The sequence below is a fragment of the Zingiber officinale genome, chromosome 4A (genome assembly GCF_018446385.1).
Source record: "Zingiber officinale cultivar Zhangliang chromosome 4A, Zo_v1.1, whole genome shotgun sequence".
Lineage (NCBI taxonomy): Eukaryota > Viridiplantae > Streptophyta > Magnoliopsida > Zingiberales > Zingiberaceae > Zingiber > Zingiber officinale.
This window is the reverse complement of record NC_055992.1, coordinates 108,160,625-108,177,713: the sequence shown is the minus strand read 5'-3', so window position 1 is coordinate 108,177,713 and position 17,089 is coordinate 108,160,625. Positions and strand designations below refer to the sequence as shown.

General features: G+C 40.9%; 3 protein-coding genes across 4 annotated transcripts; 2 read left to right on the top strand and 1 right to left on the bottom strand.

Annotated features, from left to right (window-relative positions):
• Positions 1 to 6,375: 6,375 nt before the first annotated feature.
• LOC121973537 (protein ASYMMETRIC LEAVES 2-like) lies at positions 6,376 to 7,849 on the bottom strand. The gene is made up of 2 exons (XM_042524945.1): positions 7,702 to 7,849; positions 6,376 to 7,312 (listed from the first exon to the last, which is right to left on the bottom strand). Exon 2 carries the CDS (start codon positions 7,296 to 7,298, stop codon positions 6,678 to 6,680), a length of 621 nt encoding a protein of 206 aa, XP_042380879.1. The 5' UTR covers positions 7,299 to 7,312; positions 7,702 to 7,849; the 3' UTR covers positions 6,376 to 6,677.
• Positions 7,850 to 8,478: 629 nt separating this feature from the next.
• Positions 8,479 to 12,194, top strand: LOC121970508 (NASP-related protein sim3-like). Its single transcript, XM_042521272.1, has 6 exons — positions 8,479 to 8,798; positions 9,306 to 9,544; positions 10,678 to 10,887; positions 10,963 to 11,053; positions 11,162 to 11,429; positions 11,583 to 12,194. Exons 1-6 carry the CDS (start codon positions 8,533 to 8,535, stop codon positions 11,946 to 11,948), a joined length of 1,440 nt encoding a protein of 479 aa, XP_042377206.1. The 5' UTR covers positions 8,479 to 8,532; the 3' UTR covers positions 11,949 to 12,194.
• A 567-nt stretch (positions 12,195 to 12,761) lies between these two features.
• LOC121970507 (probable protein arginine N-methyltransferase 3) lies at positions 12,762 to 17,072 on the top strand. 2 transcript variants are annotated; one of them, XM_042521270.1, is made up of 8 exons: positions 12,762 to 13,036; positions 13,244 to 13,558; positions 13,951 to 14,490; positions 14,670 to 14,767; positions 15,495 to 15,573; positions 15,650 to 15,907; positions 15,996 to 16,163; positions 16,495 to 17,072. In XM_042521270.1, the coding sequence occupies exons 2-8, from the start codon at positions 13,268 to 13,270 to the stop codon at positions 16,939 to 16,941; spliced, it is 1,881 nt and encodes a 626-aa protein (XP_042377204.1). In that variant the 5' UTR covers positions 12,762 to 13,036; positions 13,244 to 13,267; the 3' UTR covers positions 16,942 to 17,072. The 2 variants fall into 2 exon arrangements, with proteins under 2 accessions (XP_042377204.1, XP_042377205.1); XM_042521271.1 differs by having other exon boundaries at positions 13,237 to 13,558.
• The last annotated feature ends 17 nt before the right edge of the window (positions 17,073 to 17,089 follow it).

Genomic DNA, 17,089 nt, shown 5'->3' with positions numbered 1-17,089 from the left:
TATCTCAGATGTAATTGCCTCTCTCCAGTGAGGTCCATCAGAAGAGCCTACAGCTTCTGAGTAACTTCGGGGCTCACTTTCCAATATGAAAGTGATAAAATCTGATTCGTAGAATTTTTCTACTCAAACTCTTTTGCTCCGTCTAAGCTTAACCTCAACTAGTTTCTCATCATCATCTTCACCTTGTATTTCATATACCCACTTTGAGAAGCTAGCATTCTCTCGAGTCTTATACGGAAACACATGCTCGAAGAATGAGACATTTCTTAATTCTATTATCTAGTTCTTGTGTATCTCCGGTATTTGTGACTCGTACACAAAAAATCGATACGTACTGTTGTTTTGTGCATATCCAATAAATATATAATCAACAGTCTTTGGTCCTATCTTAATCCGTTTCGGATCAGACACCAAAACTTTAGCAAGGCACCCCCACATTTGTAAATATTTGTAAGATAGTTGTCTTCCATTCACAACTTATAAGGGTTCTTATCTATTTTCTTCCAGAGCACCTTATTTAAAAGGTAATTAGCTGTTAACACAACTTCCCCCCACATTAATTCTGGCAGTCCAAAGCTTAATAGAAGAACATTCAGCATCTCCTTTAGAGTTTGATTCTTATGCTCAGCAACTCCATTTTGCTGAGGAATATAAGGAGCTATAATTTTGTGTATGATCTCATGTTCATCACACAACTCAGCGAATGGTGATACATATTCACCACCTCGGACACTTTGAACTACCTTAATCTTTCTATTAAGCTAGTTTTCAACCTCATTCTTATAGAGTGTAAATTTCTCTATAGCTTCATCTTTACTTTTGAGAATATACACATAACAATATTTTGTGTTATCATCTGCAAAAGTGATGAAGTATTTATTCCCACCACGTGTTGGTGTACCTTTGAGGCCGCACACGTCGGTGTGAATTAGCCCGAGTGGTTTGTTGCTTCTTTAAATATGTTGAAAGGATGACCTTATCATTTTTGCTTCAACACAAATCTCACACTTGTGTTTCGTTTAAGGTGGAATGCAGGTATGCTTTGTTGGGATCCTTCGTACTCGGCTAGAGAGGGGGGGTGTGAATAGTCGACCCCAATCTTTCGCGTTTCTTCCTACGATTAGGTTAGTGCAGCGGAAATACAACGTAGAAAGAAAACAGGAGAAGAAAGACAAACCTTAACACAAGGATGTAACGAGGTTCGGAGATTAGGGCTCCTACTCCTCGGCGTGTCCGTAAGGTGGACGAGTCCAGTCAATCCGTCGGTGGATGAGTCCCCGGAGAACCGGCTAATACAATATACTCCTTGTGGGTGGAGAAACCTCGCCACAAACGTTTGCAACAGCAAACAAAGAGTACAAGAACAGTAAGAAAAGCAATACAATATGAATACAATAGCACTCTACCAATTTCTTGCTTTCTTGTCGACTGGAGGTGAAGCAGCAACTTCACAACCCAAACGCAGCAGCTTGTCGACGACGGGAAGCTTACGCGAAGCTTCGGAGGCGAGCTCAATCAAAGCTCAGTTGAAGCAGAAGCTTCAGCAGCAGAAGAACAGAAGTTCTAGAGGAAGAGATTAAGTCCCAGCAACGAAGCCCTTATACCTGCACTGCGAAGAAGATAAAGAAGACACGAATCTAGTCGTTGTGTCGCAACGGCTGGTCGTGGACCGATCGGTGGCTGATCGGTCCAGATCCTCGATCGGCCGATCGGACTGTTCTGATCGGTCCCCGGATCGATCGGACTCTTCGCGAAGAACTCGCCCAAGTTCTCTGTTCGTCTCTGATCGATCTGTGGACCGATCTGTTCACCTCTCCTTCTCTTTGCCTTGCGATGAGACATCCCAGAACATATCTTGTTTGATTCTTGATCGGTCACTGGGCTAGGTCAGAATGACCGGATCGATCCATCGATCGATCCGAGCTTGGTTTTTTCCCAAACCAAGTCCCAAACCTTTCAAACCAACATCCGGTCAACCTTGACCTGTTGGTATATCATACTTAGCATCCGGTCACTCCATTGACCTGCTAAGACTTCCCACCAAGTGTCCGGTCAATCCCTTTGACCCACTTGGACTTTTCTCTTCGTGTCAAGTATCCGGTCACTCCCTTGACCTACTTGACCTTCTCAACACCAGATGTCCGATCACCCTTGATCCATCTGGATTTTCCCTTGCCCGGCTTCACTCACCAGGACTTTCACCTAGCTTCACTCACTAGGGTTTTCACCTGGCTTCACTCACCAGGATTTCCACCACTGCCTGGCTTCACTCACCAGGACTTTCACTTTCACCTAGCTTCACTCACTAGGATTTTCACCTGGCTTCACTCACCAGGATTTCCCGACTGCCTGGCTTCACTCACCAGGACTTTCCACACTGCCTAACATCCCAGTTAGGACTTTCTCACTGCCTGGCTTCACTCACCAGGACTTTCCAACTGCCTAACATCCCAGTTAGGACTTCCCCACTGCCTGGCTTCACTCACCAGGACTTTCCGACTGCCTGGCTTCACTCACCAGGACTTCTCCGACTGCCTGGCTTCATTCACCAGGACTTTTCCCCGTGCCAAACTCCCTGTTTGGACTTTTCCAGTGCCAAGTCTCCATACTTGGACTTTTCCGGTGCCAAGCTCCCTGCTTGGACTTTTCCGTTGCCAAGTCTCCATACTTGGACTTTTTCCCGAATCAGGTCAACCAGGTCAACCTTGACCTACGGTTGCACCAACCATCTCCCAAACATCTATTCTTGTCAAACATCAAGAATAGAACTCTCTTTTCGTCAAACATCAACATGCAACTCAACTAGGTCAACCTTGACCTAAGGTTGCACCGACAATCTTCCTAAGTCAAACATCAAAATACAACTCGAGTCAAGTCAACTCGAGTCGGGTCAACCAGGTCAACCTTGACCTAAGGTTGCACCAACATGCTTTACATATTTATTAATCTACGCAGCACATCGTAGTTAACATGTCCTAGTCTATCATGCCACAAATATGAAGACTCAAGCATTTAAGTGAAAGAACTTTCATTTTTATTTATCTTAAGCCTAATGTTCATTACATTGAGCTTAAACAGTCCATCAAATACATAGCCTCTTCCAACAAACATTCCATTGTTAGATAGTATAACTCTGTCTGACTAAAAATAATGCGAAAGGCATGCTTGCTTAACAATGATCTAGACACTAGATTCTTTCAAATCTTCGGAGCATATAACACATTATTTAGAATAAGGTCCTTACTCGAGATCATCTTCAATATTACTTTTCCTTGGCCCATGATGTCTGAGGTTGCTGAGTTCCCCATGAATAGTTTGTCTCAATTAACTTCTTCGAAGTTGTGGAGCGGCTCCTTGTTGCAGCACACATGTATGGTAGCTTCAGTATCGATCCATCATTGCTGTGGGTTTGAACCGATCAGGTTCAGTTCTGAGACAACTGCATAGAGGTCATCCATTTCTGGCCCCTCATTCAGGTTGGCCTCCTGCTTCTTCTTCGGCTTTTTGCATTCCAAAGATTTGTGACAGACTCAATCATAGTTGAAGCACTTCCCAGAGAATTTCTTCTTGCTGATGCCTCCTCTGGGTCCCATCTTGGAAGACTTAGGGTTCTTCTATTTCAAGTTTTGACCATGCTCGTTCACGTTGGCTTTCACAGTAGCCTAAGAGAACAGCTTTCTCTCTGAACTCTTGTTGCCTTCTTCGATGCGAAGTCTAACAATAAGTTCCTCTACATTTTATCTCCTTCTGCTTATGCTTCATGTAGTGCTTGAAGTCCTTCCAGCTGGGGGGCAGCTTCTCAATGATAGTAGTCACCTGGAAAATTTCACTCAAAATCATCCCTTCTAAGTAGATTTCGTGCAAGATCACCTGAAGCTCCTGGACTTGGCTTATCACCATCTTAGAGTCAACTATCTTGTAGTCCAGGAATCGACCCACGGTGAACTTCTTAGCCCCCGCATCATCCGTCTTATACTTCTTGTCCAGGGTCTCCCACAGCTCCTTAGTCGTTCTCTTCATGCTATACACAGCGTACAATGAGTCGGCAAGGAAGTTGAGGATGTAGTTTCAGCAAAAGAACTCAGAATGAGTCCATGCTTCGATTGCACTGATAGTCTGTGCATCAGCATCCTCAGCATGCTTGGGAGGGTCCTCGATCAAGAACCGAGCCAGATTGGGCGTGGTCTAGTAGAAGAGCATCTTCTACTGCCACCTCTTAAAGTTCGGTCCACTAAACTTCTCTAGGTTTTCCCCATGATTGATTGGCACGGTTCCAATCGGGACGGAGGGGGCCTTCGTGTGTTGAATCTATTGCACCTCAACACTTTGTTCTGTGATCATCTCAACAGAATCTAATTTGTTTCAAGATTATTGGACAAAACAATCTATTACCAGATATTTGGAGAATTAGCTTAATTTAAATACACCAAATCTATACACAAAACTTATTTGTCGAGATGACCTAAGTCGATAATCTCAGGCTGCTAACAGGGGCTAGTTTCTGTCAAGTGTTGAATACATACGAGTGACCGACCGGGCGAGCGAGCGGACAACATTGCAAACCGAGCGAGCGACCGGGCAACTAACTAACCGGGCGAGTGAAGAGGCCAAGTGAGTGAGTGGTCGGACGGGTGAGTCGCAGACCAAGTGACCGATCGACCGAGCGAACAAACGAACGAGCGGCCGAGAGAACTGGGCGAGCGGCCGAGTGAACTGAGCAAGTGGGCGAGCGAACTGACCAAGCGAGCCAAATGGGCGTGCAACAGAGTGAAGAAGAGGTCAAGCGAGCTACGGTCGGACGGGCGTGCGGCCGAACGAACGTAGAGGCTAAGCGAGCTGCAGCCAGACGGGCGTGCAACCGAGCGAAAAGAGGTCGGTCGAGCAGAGGGTCGAGCAAACGCAGAGGCCAACCGAGTTAGCGACCGAACGAACGTAAAATTTTAGCGGGCGGATGGACCAAGGCCTGCAAGGGTGGCAGTTTCCTTAAAATAGATTCACCCCACCTCCGGCTGTACTTCGAGGTTTCCTCGGGTTGTCTGTTTCCTAGGATACGATAGTGAACCGTGATTCCCACTAAGCACTGATGGTCACGGCAAACTAAGAGGTTTCCGATTGCTATCACGGGCACTCTGCCGGGCAAGAGATGTACAACAGAAGAAAAAGAGAACGTAGGTGGAGAGCTTCAACTTTTTGAGCATGTAACCTTTTGCCTGTGGTTGAAGCCTCTATATGTAGGAACTCAGACCAATAGGCAGTGTTAATGATCATTTTCCGCTAACTGTGAAACGCCAACGTTTCACTCGACTATATTAATTTTTAATTTAGTGCATCCATTACACCCTTAAATAAGTAGCACAAAGTTTATGTAGGAAAATATTGATTATTTCACTTGGATAAATTTTATCCCAACCAGCCTAGCATTCGACACGTATTCGTACATTAATCAATATGATTCAGTATAATTCAAATCCTTGATTTACACCAATATTGTAGGAAGGAGAAAAAAAAATTACATACAAATGAGAGAAGTATTAAAAAAAAATTAAATTTAGGTTGCATCAAAAGACCACGTAGGCTATCATCCCCGTCGCGCAAGCTAAATTGTATAGCGTATGAAAATTATACATATATATACTCTGCATATCATTTTCAAACATAAAAAAGATTAATTATGTGGGCTCAAACGAAGATCCTGTCACTCTCAAATAATTGTGCACAGTCTCGATCAGCAACCGATTAGTTTGTCTCCTCCAAATTTATCTAGTGCAAAGAAGATGAATCCCTTTTATACTCACACAATCTTTGAGTGATTGTCCAAAGCCTTTGCAGTCATGCAATGGCATGCTCAGTGACATCAGTCTCAGTGCTGCTGCCCTAAACACCCCGTATTAATATTATATATATAGCATACGTATCAGTATCTACTGTATGGATTATGAGGGATAGATCGAGAAATGGGTAGATAGCACGGCCACAGAACAAGAAGAAGAGAACAATAAGAATGATGAGCTTGGGATGGAGGTGTGCAATGCAAAGGACACGTAGGCGTGTCTGCAGCGATAATATATGACCTATATATTCTTCCTCATGATGACCAAAGGGAGACATGATCTTTCACTCCGATCTAGTTTATGCTGCACTCGCTGCTGCTTATCACTGCGCCTCCTGCCCTGCCACCACCCTCTCCATTCCAATTGCCGAAATTAAATGTCCTTGGAAAGAAACCCATTCATTCAACTAGATTTTTTTGTCTCCATGAAACACTGAAGTCAACACTGAACCAGAAACAGCATTATAGCAAGAAAATTTTGTTACTTGCTATTGTATTGTATGTAACAAATTTATTGATATGTATTATGATATAACACCTTATATCTTACTCACAGTGCAAATGCTTAGGTCAATATATATATTTATCTGATTAATTTACAGGGAAAGAGAGAGAGAAAGAATACATAATAGCATTACATATATACCGTATGTGTATCCATATACCCTTAATTTTTTTATCTTCAATATTTTGATGGCAAAAGATGAATACGTTCGCTCTCAGCACCCCAATCAATCTGTTCCAGGACTAATACGGAGGAGGTAAATTTTATCTTCGATATCTTGTTCTTTCTTGATGTTGTTGATTTTGATTAATTAATGATAAAAAATGACCTAAACCATCAATCTTACTCTTCGCCGTGTGTTTGCTCAGGATTATGGTACTGCCGCTGCTGTTGCTGCTCTAACAATGCTCCAAATCCACCGGCGCCGTTCAACAACTGCACCGCCGGCAGCCGGAATGCTGCTGTCGCTCCGAAGCTGCCCGTCCGATCGTACAGCATCCCCACTGGCAGCACCGGGTCTGTACTATTCATCGCCATCGGGGCGGCGACCCCGTTGATGCCTCCGGCGAAGCTGGGATTGAAGGCGTAATGGGGGAGGCCGACCAAGTGGGGGCCGGCGGCGGGGACGAGGAGGTAGTTGGAGAGTTCCTTCTCGGCGAGCGAGAGGTCGTGCTGGAGCTCTCTGAGGCGGCGCTGGAGGAGGTGGATGTAGCCGACGCAGCCGTTGACGGGGTCGCGGAGGCGCGCCTCCGCCTCGTAGGCGAGGGACACGACGGCGTCCTCCCGCTGCTCCGGCCGGAGCTGCTTCAGCAGCTTCGCCACGTTGCTGGCGCCGAACACGCGGTGCACGTTAGCAAACTTCGCCGGCTGGTCCGGGGGGAAGTGCGGCGCGAACACGCACTCCGGCGCGCACTTGCGCCGCAGCAGCTTGCACGCCGCGCACGGCGAGCTCGACGACGTCATCTCTTGACAATTTCCTAAAAATGGTAATTTAAACCCACCGCGGACCATCAATAATCATTCAATATTATTGCATGAATTAGGGTTAGAACTAATTTCGCTTGATTTTTTCCTTCGCAAAGATCACTGCTTCGATCCAAAAGATGGATAAATCATAAAAATAATTCACTCTCCTCTCAAAAAATCAGATCTTTTGGATCTCGAGTCCAAAAAGATTTCATCTTTTTTTTGTCTTCTTCTTCTCTCGTTAAAAAATTGTGAGATGTCAAGAAAGAAGCAAAGTGAGATCATTTTTCGTGGGAGAAGAAACTTCTGCTCAAGAACACTAATTCTAAAAACAAGAAGGAAACTCTAAAAACTAAACACAAAACTGAATGGAATTAAAGAAAAAAAAAAACAAGTATACCGATTTCTTCGCCTCCTCCTCTTCCTCAGCGTTGAATCCGCGGGGATCGGAAGGATTTGCGGCACTCGGGGTAAGGGGAAAAGAGAAGGAGAGGTTGCGTGAGTAAACTTCAGATCCCAACACAGGAAGAGAGAGAGATGAAGAAGAAATATCATATTAAAATTAGTCACATTAATGATCATTTTCTCATTAAATAATTAAAATAATAATAATTAAAAGAAAAGAGAAAAAACAACTGTGACACGAACATTTTGCTAATTGCCCTCCAGTACTTATCTAAAACCCTGGGCAGGCAATTAATCTTTCGTTAACAGTGCATTCCACATTCTAATTTCTCGCTTGTAAATACGTCATAAATAGTATGTAGTTCGAACTGATCTTAATTATATAGGTCAATCATAATGGGTAGTAAGTAGCCTGACGTAATTTAAATAGCTAAAATAGGGTTTTGATCGAATTTTCTTTTTCAAAATGATTACTTAATCAGGTTGTGTCCATATCACGATTAAATGTGCATGTCAACCATGACCCAACTTCATTATGACCATGGATCTTAATCGCCATTATTCTTGAATTTATATTTTTATTTCAAAAAATAAGATTATTATTTAGTTTTTAATAAACCTGCAAAAAAAAAAACTTTTTGTAGCAATCAAAATAGAAGAATTATCCGTTTAGGGTTTTTTTTCAGGAAGTGGACTTGTTATTGGGCCTTTGGCGGGCCTAGTTGAATCGCTGGTGGAAATCATTTATGAACCACGCCGAATGGAACGCGCCTGCTTTTTTTCGTCCCACTCACCCAGCGCTCCTACTAGTCCACGAGGTTGCGACATGACTTCCGCCGACCAGGACCGCACCGAAGAAGAACCCCTAGCGAACGATACCGTCCCCGACCAGGGCGGCCAAACCATGGCCTTGGAGGAAGGCGCCGACGAGGTGCACACTAGCGCCGGCGGGTCTTCGAGCGCTGGGGACCAAGAGAGTGCCGACAAAACCCTAGCCCGGGCGGATGAGCTGTTTGCGAAAGGGTCGAAAGCAATAGAGGACGGGGAGTTCGTGGAGGCCGTGGACTCCCTCAGTCGTGCGCTAGAAATCAGGTTAGGGTTTCGTTTTGTGGGTTTGGTTGGTGTCCGGTAAAGCCACATCTCTGTTCGTCCATCTTCATTCTCTTGCCGTAGGATATACTGAATTTACGTTTTCACTACCAATTCGTCTGGTGACATGCCTTACAGATTCCGTCTCACCAATTGCAAATCTCTCATTTCGTTAGCTGATGACTTACTGAAAGAGCAGGACAGTTTCTTTTCTTTAATTCCGATGAACAGCAATTAGTGTAGACTCTGATAAATTAATCACTTTGATACAATTTCTACAGTAGATGTCTTTAGTTAATTGATGGTGTTTGTCCGAAGCTTGCGCTGGAAAATTTTGAAGTGCTATCTGAACAGTGTGGATAAGGTTGTATTATTCAAACTCATCATTTGCATTGACATGAACCTTAACATGGTTTTAGCAATATCATTGATTTTTTTTATTATTATATTCATCTAAAGAGTATTTTGACTGGTCAATAGTGGCATAGTTATTTATATGTATTTTTTCAGGGTCTCACACTTTGGTGAGCTTGCACAAGAATGTGCGAGTGCATATTATAAGTATGGATGTGCACTACTATACAAGGCTCAGGAAGAAGCCGATCCATTGGGCAACTTCCCTAAAACTTCACCAGCAAATGATGAGAAGTCCACAACTTCTAGTTGTGCAAAAGAGAATGGAGGAAGTTCAAAGGATATTGCTGATGTTGGTAAAGATTCTTCATCATTGAAGGATGAGGAGCCTGAAGGTATTTTTTCATGTTTCATATGAACTTACAAGTTAATGCTGCTGCATGATGTTTAATTTGCATTCAAAGTATTGATAACTTTTCTTTTAGCTTAGATACCTGATGATATAAAATGATTCAGTAAATTAGAAATTTTACATTGAACTAATTGGATATGATACATCACAATACAGTAGAAAATGATAAAATGTTATAGATCGTGAACCTAGCATTTGTCTAGTTGTTTTGTAATGTATAATTGCATATTCAATAAACAATGGTGAGCAATGAACTTAGAATATGTAATGACTAAGCATATGCCATGTCTTTGGCAGTAGATGCATTTTCATAAAGCTAGTCCTTTGGTAATATAAATAGATAAAAAGGATTTATACTAATTAAATATGAATCCAAGATTTTAAAAGTGTATGCAAGTGGCATCCATGTTGGATCAGTGCATTTCTAGATAGATTATGTTGATATAATGTGCATGCATATGCATTTTCTTTAAGAAAAAGTACTATTTAACTCTAATTATGCTCATAGAAAATTTAATCTTAATAATTCTGAAAATTAAATCAATGTTTACTATTTAATTTCATTTTTGCATTCTACCTTGCAGTTAAACAAAGTAAATGTAAACAAGATCTGAGTTTTGAAAAGTTATAAGTGGCAAAACGTGCAGTCACTAGTACAGACAATCAATGTTAATGCTGAGTCTTGAAATATATGTGACACATTTTTAATTTTCTTATGAAAAGATAATCATTAATGCATTTCTTGCATTCGTCATACTTACCACTTTCTTCATCATCTTTAATTTACTGTTTTTGTTAATTTCTGTTGTGATCTGTAAACAATTTTGAAATTTCTCTGTGGCTAAGATTTGGTAAAAATTGTCCAATATTGTCAAGACTGATTTACCTCTTGTTCTATTGCACTCATAGGTCATAAGCATTAGCTGATTTGTAATGTGTTCGCTAAGGGATCTTTCTCTACTCATTTGTCTGATTCAGATATGTTGCTTCATTAGCATTGTTATCAAAGAAGTTTCACCTTTTCCTTTCTTTTTTCTTGACATTGCCTCATATCAATAAATGCAAGACAACGTTTTCAATGCTGTGTTCGTTTAACATTTCCATAATGTGGTCTAGGTGAAGGTTCGAACAAGGATTCTAGTAATGATGCTGACGAAAGTGAAGATGATGAAGAGGATACAGCTGAAGCAGATGAAGATGAATCAGACCTGGATCTTGCCTGGAAAATGCTGGATGTTGCAAGGGCAATTGTTGAGAAGCAACCTGGTGACACCATGGAGAAAGTGAACATCTTGGCTGCTTTAGCTGAAGTCTCAATGGAAAGAGGTGCGTTCCTTTATCGATACTAATTACATATATCAGAAATGATACTCAGAAATCAACAACTTCGATAATTTGCAGAGGATATTGACACTTCACTAGATGACTATTTAAAAGCCCTGGCCATTTTGGAGAACCTAGTTGAGCCTGGCCACCGCCGGATTGTGGAATTGTATCCTTTCTTGGTGGTTATTCCGATGAAATTGAAATTCTTGCTTGGAAGTGAGAATTTAAGGCCTCTTACGTAACTTCTTCTGTTGCTTCCTTTACTTGATTTCAGAAACTTCAGGATTAGTTTAGTGTTGGAATTGGGGTCAAGGATCAGCGAAGCCATACCTTATTGTGAAAAGGCAATAACACTTTGCAAGTCTCGATTAGTAAGACTCAAGGAAGATGAAAACGTAACTGCTGTCACAGGAGCTTCTGAAAGTTCTATGCTTGACTCAGAGAAAAATGACTCTGCACCTGCTAAAGAGATTAAATCCACATCTAATTTGACAAAAGACATAGAATTTTTTACTGAAATCTTGTCTGAACTTGAAAAGAAGGTATGATTTTTAACTAGTTTTTCCTTCCCTTAAATCCACATGCTGTCTCCTTAAAGATCTGCGTTGTGATCTAAATTGTCAATGTTGTGATATTCTCAATGTTTACACCTTTCAATAAGTTATTAACAGTGACACTCTTTTTTTCGAGTGTAGCTTGAAGACCTACAGCAGTTGCTGGCAACTCCGAGATCTGTGTTTTCGGATAGTGTGAAGTTGATAGCTTCCAAGCTGATGTCTGGAGAGAAGAATGCCCCAAGTGCATCCACAACTCCACTGACTTCCTTGCAGATGGGAGCTGTAAATAGTGGTGGTTTTGACTCTCCGACACTTTCTACCGCTGCAACAAATGGTGCTATAACGGACCTAGGCGTTGTGGGTAGAGGCGTTAAGCGAGCTACCATAAACCCAAGTATCGCTGACCCTCAAAATAAAAGGTTTGCATTGGATAATCACACTGAGAATGCGACCGATCATAGTGACACCTCTGCCGTGCAAGATGCTGAAGATGCCTCAAAGTAGCGTGGGATGTTAGTTCTTAGTCTCTTCCCCGCTGAGTTCTATGTTGTTCATGACACTCTTTGCGTTGTGGTCATTAGTTCGAATGCCTACCAAGGAGCTCCGAGTATGGCCAACCAAAGTCATGGTGAGACCATTCGTAGTTGTCTCTCTTGTCGATCCTAGGCGTCTGTGTTTAGCTACAGCTGACATATTTTTGATGTATCGTATCATGAATTAATTTGGGGGCTGAGGGCCGTTCATTGACTATGATGCCTCTCTTGGCTATGATGTTTTGATTTGCTACAACCGAATTCGAAATCCGTATTCATAATTGAAAAAACAACGGTCTACACGGGTATTTCTACGAGTGTTTGTTTCAATAGATTTTAAGGTTAATTTTTATTAGATGTAAAATACTTTATTGGAGATCTAATTAAAAAAATACGTTATCGTTTATTTGTCTTTATTTAATCACGGATGAGTGATATTGAATTACGTTGGATGTCTGATTTTCCTTAAACTGTTAGAGTAAAATATATTTATTTATTTATTATTGGATTCGGGTTTTTTTATCCAAAAGTATCGGGTTTGGAAGTTTTCCTGATTTATCAGATTTTTTATTTTAGATTTCTATTTTTTTCACATTTATTTATTCAGATCTGCGTATTTCGTATAAAAATCGGGATCCGTTTAATTTTTTTTTTTAATTATGAATACGGATTTTGAACTCGGGTTCAAGATTGGACTCCGGATCAAGCCCATCCGCCCATCCCTGGTTAAATCCGGATCCGTCATCAACAGGTTGCTGTAACCCTATTTGTTGAATCCGCACTCTTCTCCAACTACGATCCGCACGCACGATATATTCTCTCTCGCTCGGCCGCCTTTTCTCCGCCGAGCAGCATCCCCTACATTGCCTCTTCTTCCTCGACTGCAGCCCACCTTCTGTCGTTTCCTCCATCCTCTATTTACTCCGCTGAGTCTTCTTCTAGGTGTCTCTCCTCGTACTCGGCTTCCACTTCATCCTTACCCTCAAGCCAGACTGCTTCCGGCGATAGTTCCTGCGCTGCAGCCAAAAGGCACAACCGGCTTTGCAACCGCCTGCGTCGGTAGGTCAAATTGCTTCATTTCCCCCAAATTGATACAGTTTAAGCTTGAGTGAGATTCTGGCCTAAGATTTTCTCGCTAGGATTTGGTAACACGCTGTCACCAATCTGTCATTGTTGGACAAAACTGCTATAAATTCTATGATAATGGCGTCAATAAATGGTTGGTTTTATTTGTTGGAATCCTGACACAACATATTAAGGTTTCAGAGGCGGCTTTCGGAGCAAAACCCCATGGCAAAAGATCTCATTGAGTTCAGGCGATCTGAAGAATTTGAAGATGTTATAGAAGAGGAAGAAGACGAGGAAGAGGAGCAAATTGAGCGATGGGATGACTGGCAATCTGACAAGGAGGACTCATCTGCAGATTTCCTTTGCTTGTTCTGTAGTTCGAGATTTGGTTCTGTGGAGGTCCTCTTTGACCATTGCCGCTGTAAGCACTTCTTTGATTTCCACAGCATTGTTCGTGAGTGGAGCTTAGATTTTTATGATTCCTTCAAGCTCATCAACTATGTGAGGTCTCAGGTAGGCAGCCATTATCAACTTTTGTTTGTCCTTGCAACAAAATTATGTGCTGTTTTCCAAGAGTATTGTTTTTTTTGGTTGTTGAAACTAAAGGAAGTATGTAGATAATCCGTCAAAGGTTTTGGATTATGCAAGGTGTATAGTCTACTTTCGTATTTTCATTTTAATACACCCTCAAAATAATGTAATAAATATAACTGGTTAAATATACTGTCATTATCTAATGCAAAATTAGTCAAGAAAATTTTAGTTTGTTGATTTGAATGTAAAAAAAGAAAATAATGTTCCTGTCTTATGCTTTGGAAATTTTGGAAGCATACTTTCGAGGAATTATGCAGATAATACAAACACAAATCCTCACAGTTACTATCTCTGTTTTTATTTAATTGCAGGTCTCTGAAAATAAATGCTGGTGCTGTGGTCTAGAGTTTCAATGCAGTAGAGATCTTCAGAACCATTTGCATCCAGCTCTCAGTTTTGATAAGGATGGGAAATTCTTATGGGAAGATGATCATTATTTAAAACCATTTATGGAAGACGATCCACTTTTGCATAGTTTTGGTGGTGATGAAGATGAGGAAGATGATCCTATGACAATAAATAAAGAGGAAATAATGAGAGAGCTAGTTGACCATGAAAAATTACCTAGACTCTGTAATGGTGGTCACAGCATTCTGAATGGTGATGCTTCAGTCTCCAACACCTTCACAGAAACTGAAGATAAAACAGAATGTATACATATATTGGGTAATAATTTTCAAGGAAAGCCAACCGATGACATTATTCTTAAACCATGTGATGAGAAACATAAAGATGGGCAATTAAGGGAGTCTTTTGCTAATGTCACTGCGAAGGAGATCAGAAATGTAAATGAGAAATATTTTGGTGCTTATGGCTCTTTTGGCATACACAGGGAGATGCTTAGTGATAAGGTTCGTTTTTTTCTAAAAGAATTATTTTCTTATTAGGTTGTCAGAAAATATAAATACCTCTTTCCGGATTTGCTGCGTAAAGTGATTGTTTACTAGAAAATTTTCATTTTCCTTTGCACATATATTTGTGCGTGTGTATATATACATGTTACACAAAACTAATGTTGAACCAAATTCAGGCAAGAATGGATGCTTACCAAGGAGCGCTGTTAAATAATCCCTCTCTTATTAACCAAGCTACAGTTTTGGATGTGGGTTGTGGGACAGGGATATTAAGGTAACGCTGGTTTGTTACCTCCTTCCTTATGGTTTTGGTTGGTTATACTTAAGAAAATGTGGTGCTATTTGTGCCCATTCCATTGTTTGTATTTATAGCTTATCAGACTGATTCTTATTTGTTCTTCCTAAACAAATTACCCTTTTTAGTTTTACTTTTCTTCCTTTTCAAGAAAATGTTGAGCTGAGTTTATAATTCTTTTAATGCTTTTTGAGGTATCTATTAGGCAGACTCTGCTTAGTGACTCTGAACAAGAACTGAACTGCATGTTTTAAGAGATTTTCTCCAAAAGTCAAGCAGAAGTTGTGAGCAAGCTGACATGGACTTTGTAGGATTTAGTTGTCAAAACTGGGGAGCTAATGAGCTATCTCAACTAAATTTTTGTTTGATGAAATTGCAAAGGAGTGTAATAGCTACCAGGAATTCAATAATAGTTAGGTTTATGTTGACTCTATATAAGTTTTTTCAAAAATATACTAATAACTTTGCACACCAATTTTAGATGATAACTATATTCCTAAAGTTAGAAGCTAAAGATAGAAGCTTTGATCTGAATTGGATTTTATTAATTAGATGGTTAATCAAACTAACTTTAGATTGCATTTGTCTATTTTAAATTCATAACAACTATCTTAGTGTATCTTGATAATATAATTAATTCCACAGGTATAGCAGTTTCTTTGCAGAATCAATGTTTGTCTGTTTGCTTTATCTATGTTTTCTATAGTCTTTTTGCAGCTCAGGGTGGTGCGTCAAAGGTCATTGCTGTTGAAGCTAGCAAGAAAATGGCTGCTGTTGCTACTCAAGTAATTGCCATTCCTAACTTGAATTTGCTTTCATAAACTGATTCTCACTGGATTGTTGCTATTTTTTGAATACTAGATAGCCAGAGACAATGGCCTATTGTCAGACAACACCACCAAAGGCGGAGAGAAGTGTCCTGGAGTAATAAATGTTGTTCAATGTATGGTTGAAGAGCTTGACAAATTCATACATGTTTTGCCAAGTAGTGTCGATGTGATAGTGAGCGAGTGGATGGGTTATTGCCTGTTGTATGAGTCAATGCTCAGTTCGGTCCTCTATGCTCGTGACAGATGGTTAAAGCCTGGTGGTGCTATCCTTCCTGATACCGCAACCATAGTAAGGCTGCTAAAATACTTACCTCACTTGTACCTTTGTACTTGGTCAATCTACTATACTCTATCTGAACTGCTACTTTTATTTATAGTTTGGAGCTGGATTTGGAAGAGGTGGGACAAGCATACCTTTCTGGGAGAATGTGTATGGTTTTGACATGTCTTGCATCGGCAAAGAAGTTATGGAGGATTCTTCTTCTGCTCCCATCGTTGATACCATAGATAGCCGGGAAATTGTGACAGAAACTGCAGCTATCCATGTAAGTTCATGCTTAGCTTCTATTAATTGGCAAACCCCTTGTTTGATTCTGCAACACATCCAATTTTGAATTTGAAGGTAACAATCACATAAGTAAACCTTGAAGTGCATTCGAAACTCTTATTCAAGCCAAGCTGCTGTTTAAAATACCCTTATAATACATCCTTTTCTTATTTCTTTCAAAATGGTAACACCACTTGCTGAAGAGAACAAAATTGTTCAGAGTCTAGAAAGCCTTAACCTTTAAGTGTTTTTGTTCTAAAGCTGGCTTCTGTTTTTATTCTTAACCTTTGCTAATATATTTCTTTTATATTCTAAAATATATATGCCAGTCCTTTGATCTAGTGACAATGAAGCTGGATGATATGGATTTCACATCAAGTTTTGAATTGAAATTGAGAACAGAACCCATAGATGGCATTACCACTGCCAGAACACGCTCTTGCTACGGGATGGTGCTCTGGTTTGAGACGGGTTTTACTAGCAGATTCTGCAAGGAGATGCCCACCAACCTCTCGACGTCACCTTACTCTCCAAAAACTCATTGGTCTCAGACCATTCTCATGTTCAGGGAACCAATTGTTCTATCATCTTCTGATGTTACTGTCTGCATGACTGGGGCAGTTGGCACAGAAGAGTGCCCTGCCGTTGCCATCAGGTCTCGCATCAGCATCGCTCGGTCGTCAGCGCATCGCAGTATCGATGTGTCATTGGAACCTCAAGCTATTAGCTCGGATGGTCTTAAGCGAAGTTGGCCAGTTCAGATCTTCAATTTGTGAGATTTCAATCACCTCATGCCACCCAAGTCTCTGTTCTCGTCTGAATTTTTGTAATGTAGGCTTATATATCACTATTTATCTGTCTGGATGTTTAGCTTGATTTAATACATAATCATGGAGCTGTTCCATAATATTGAAAGATTGAGTA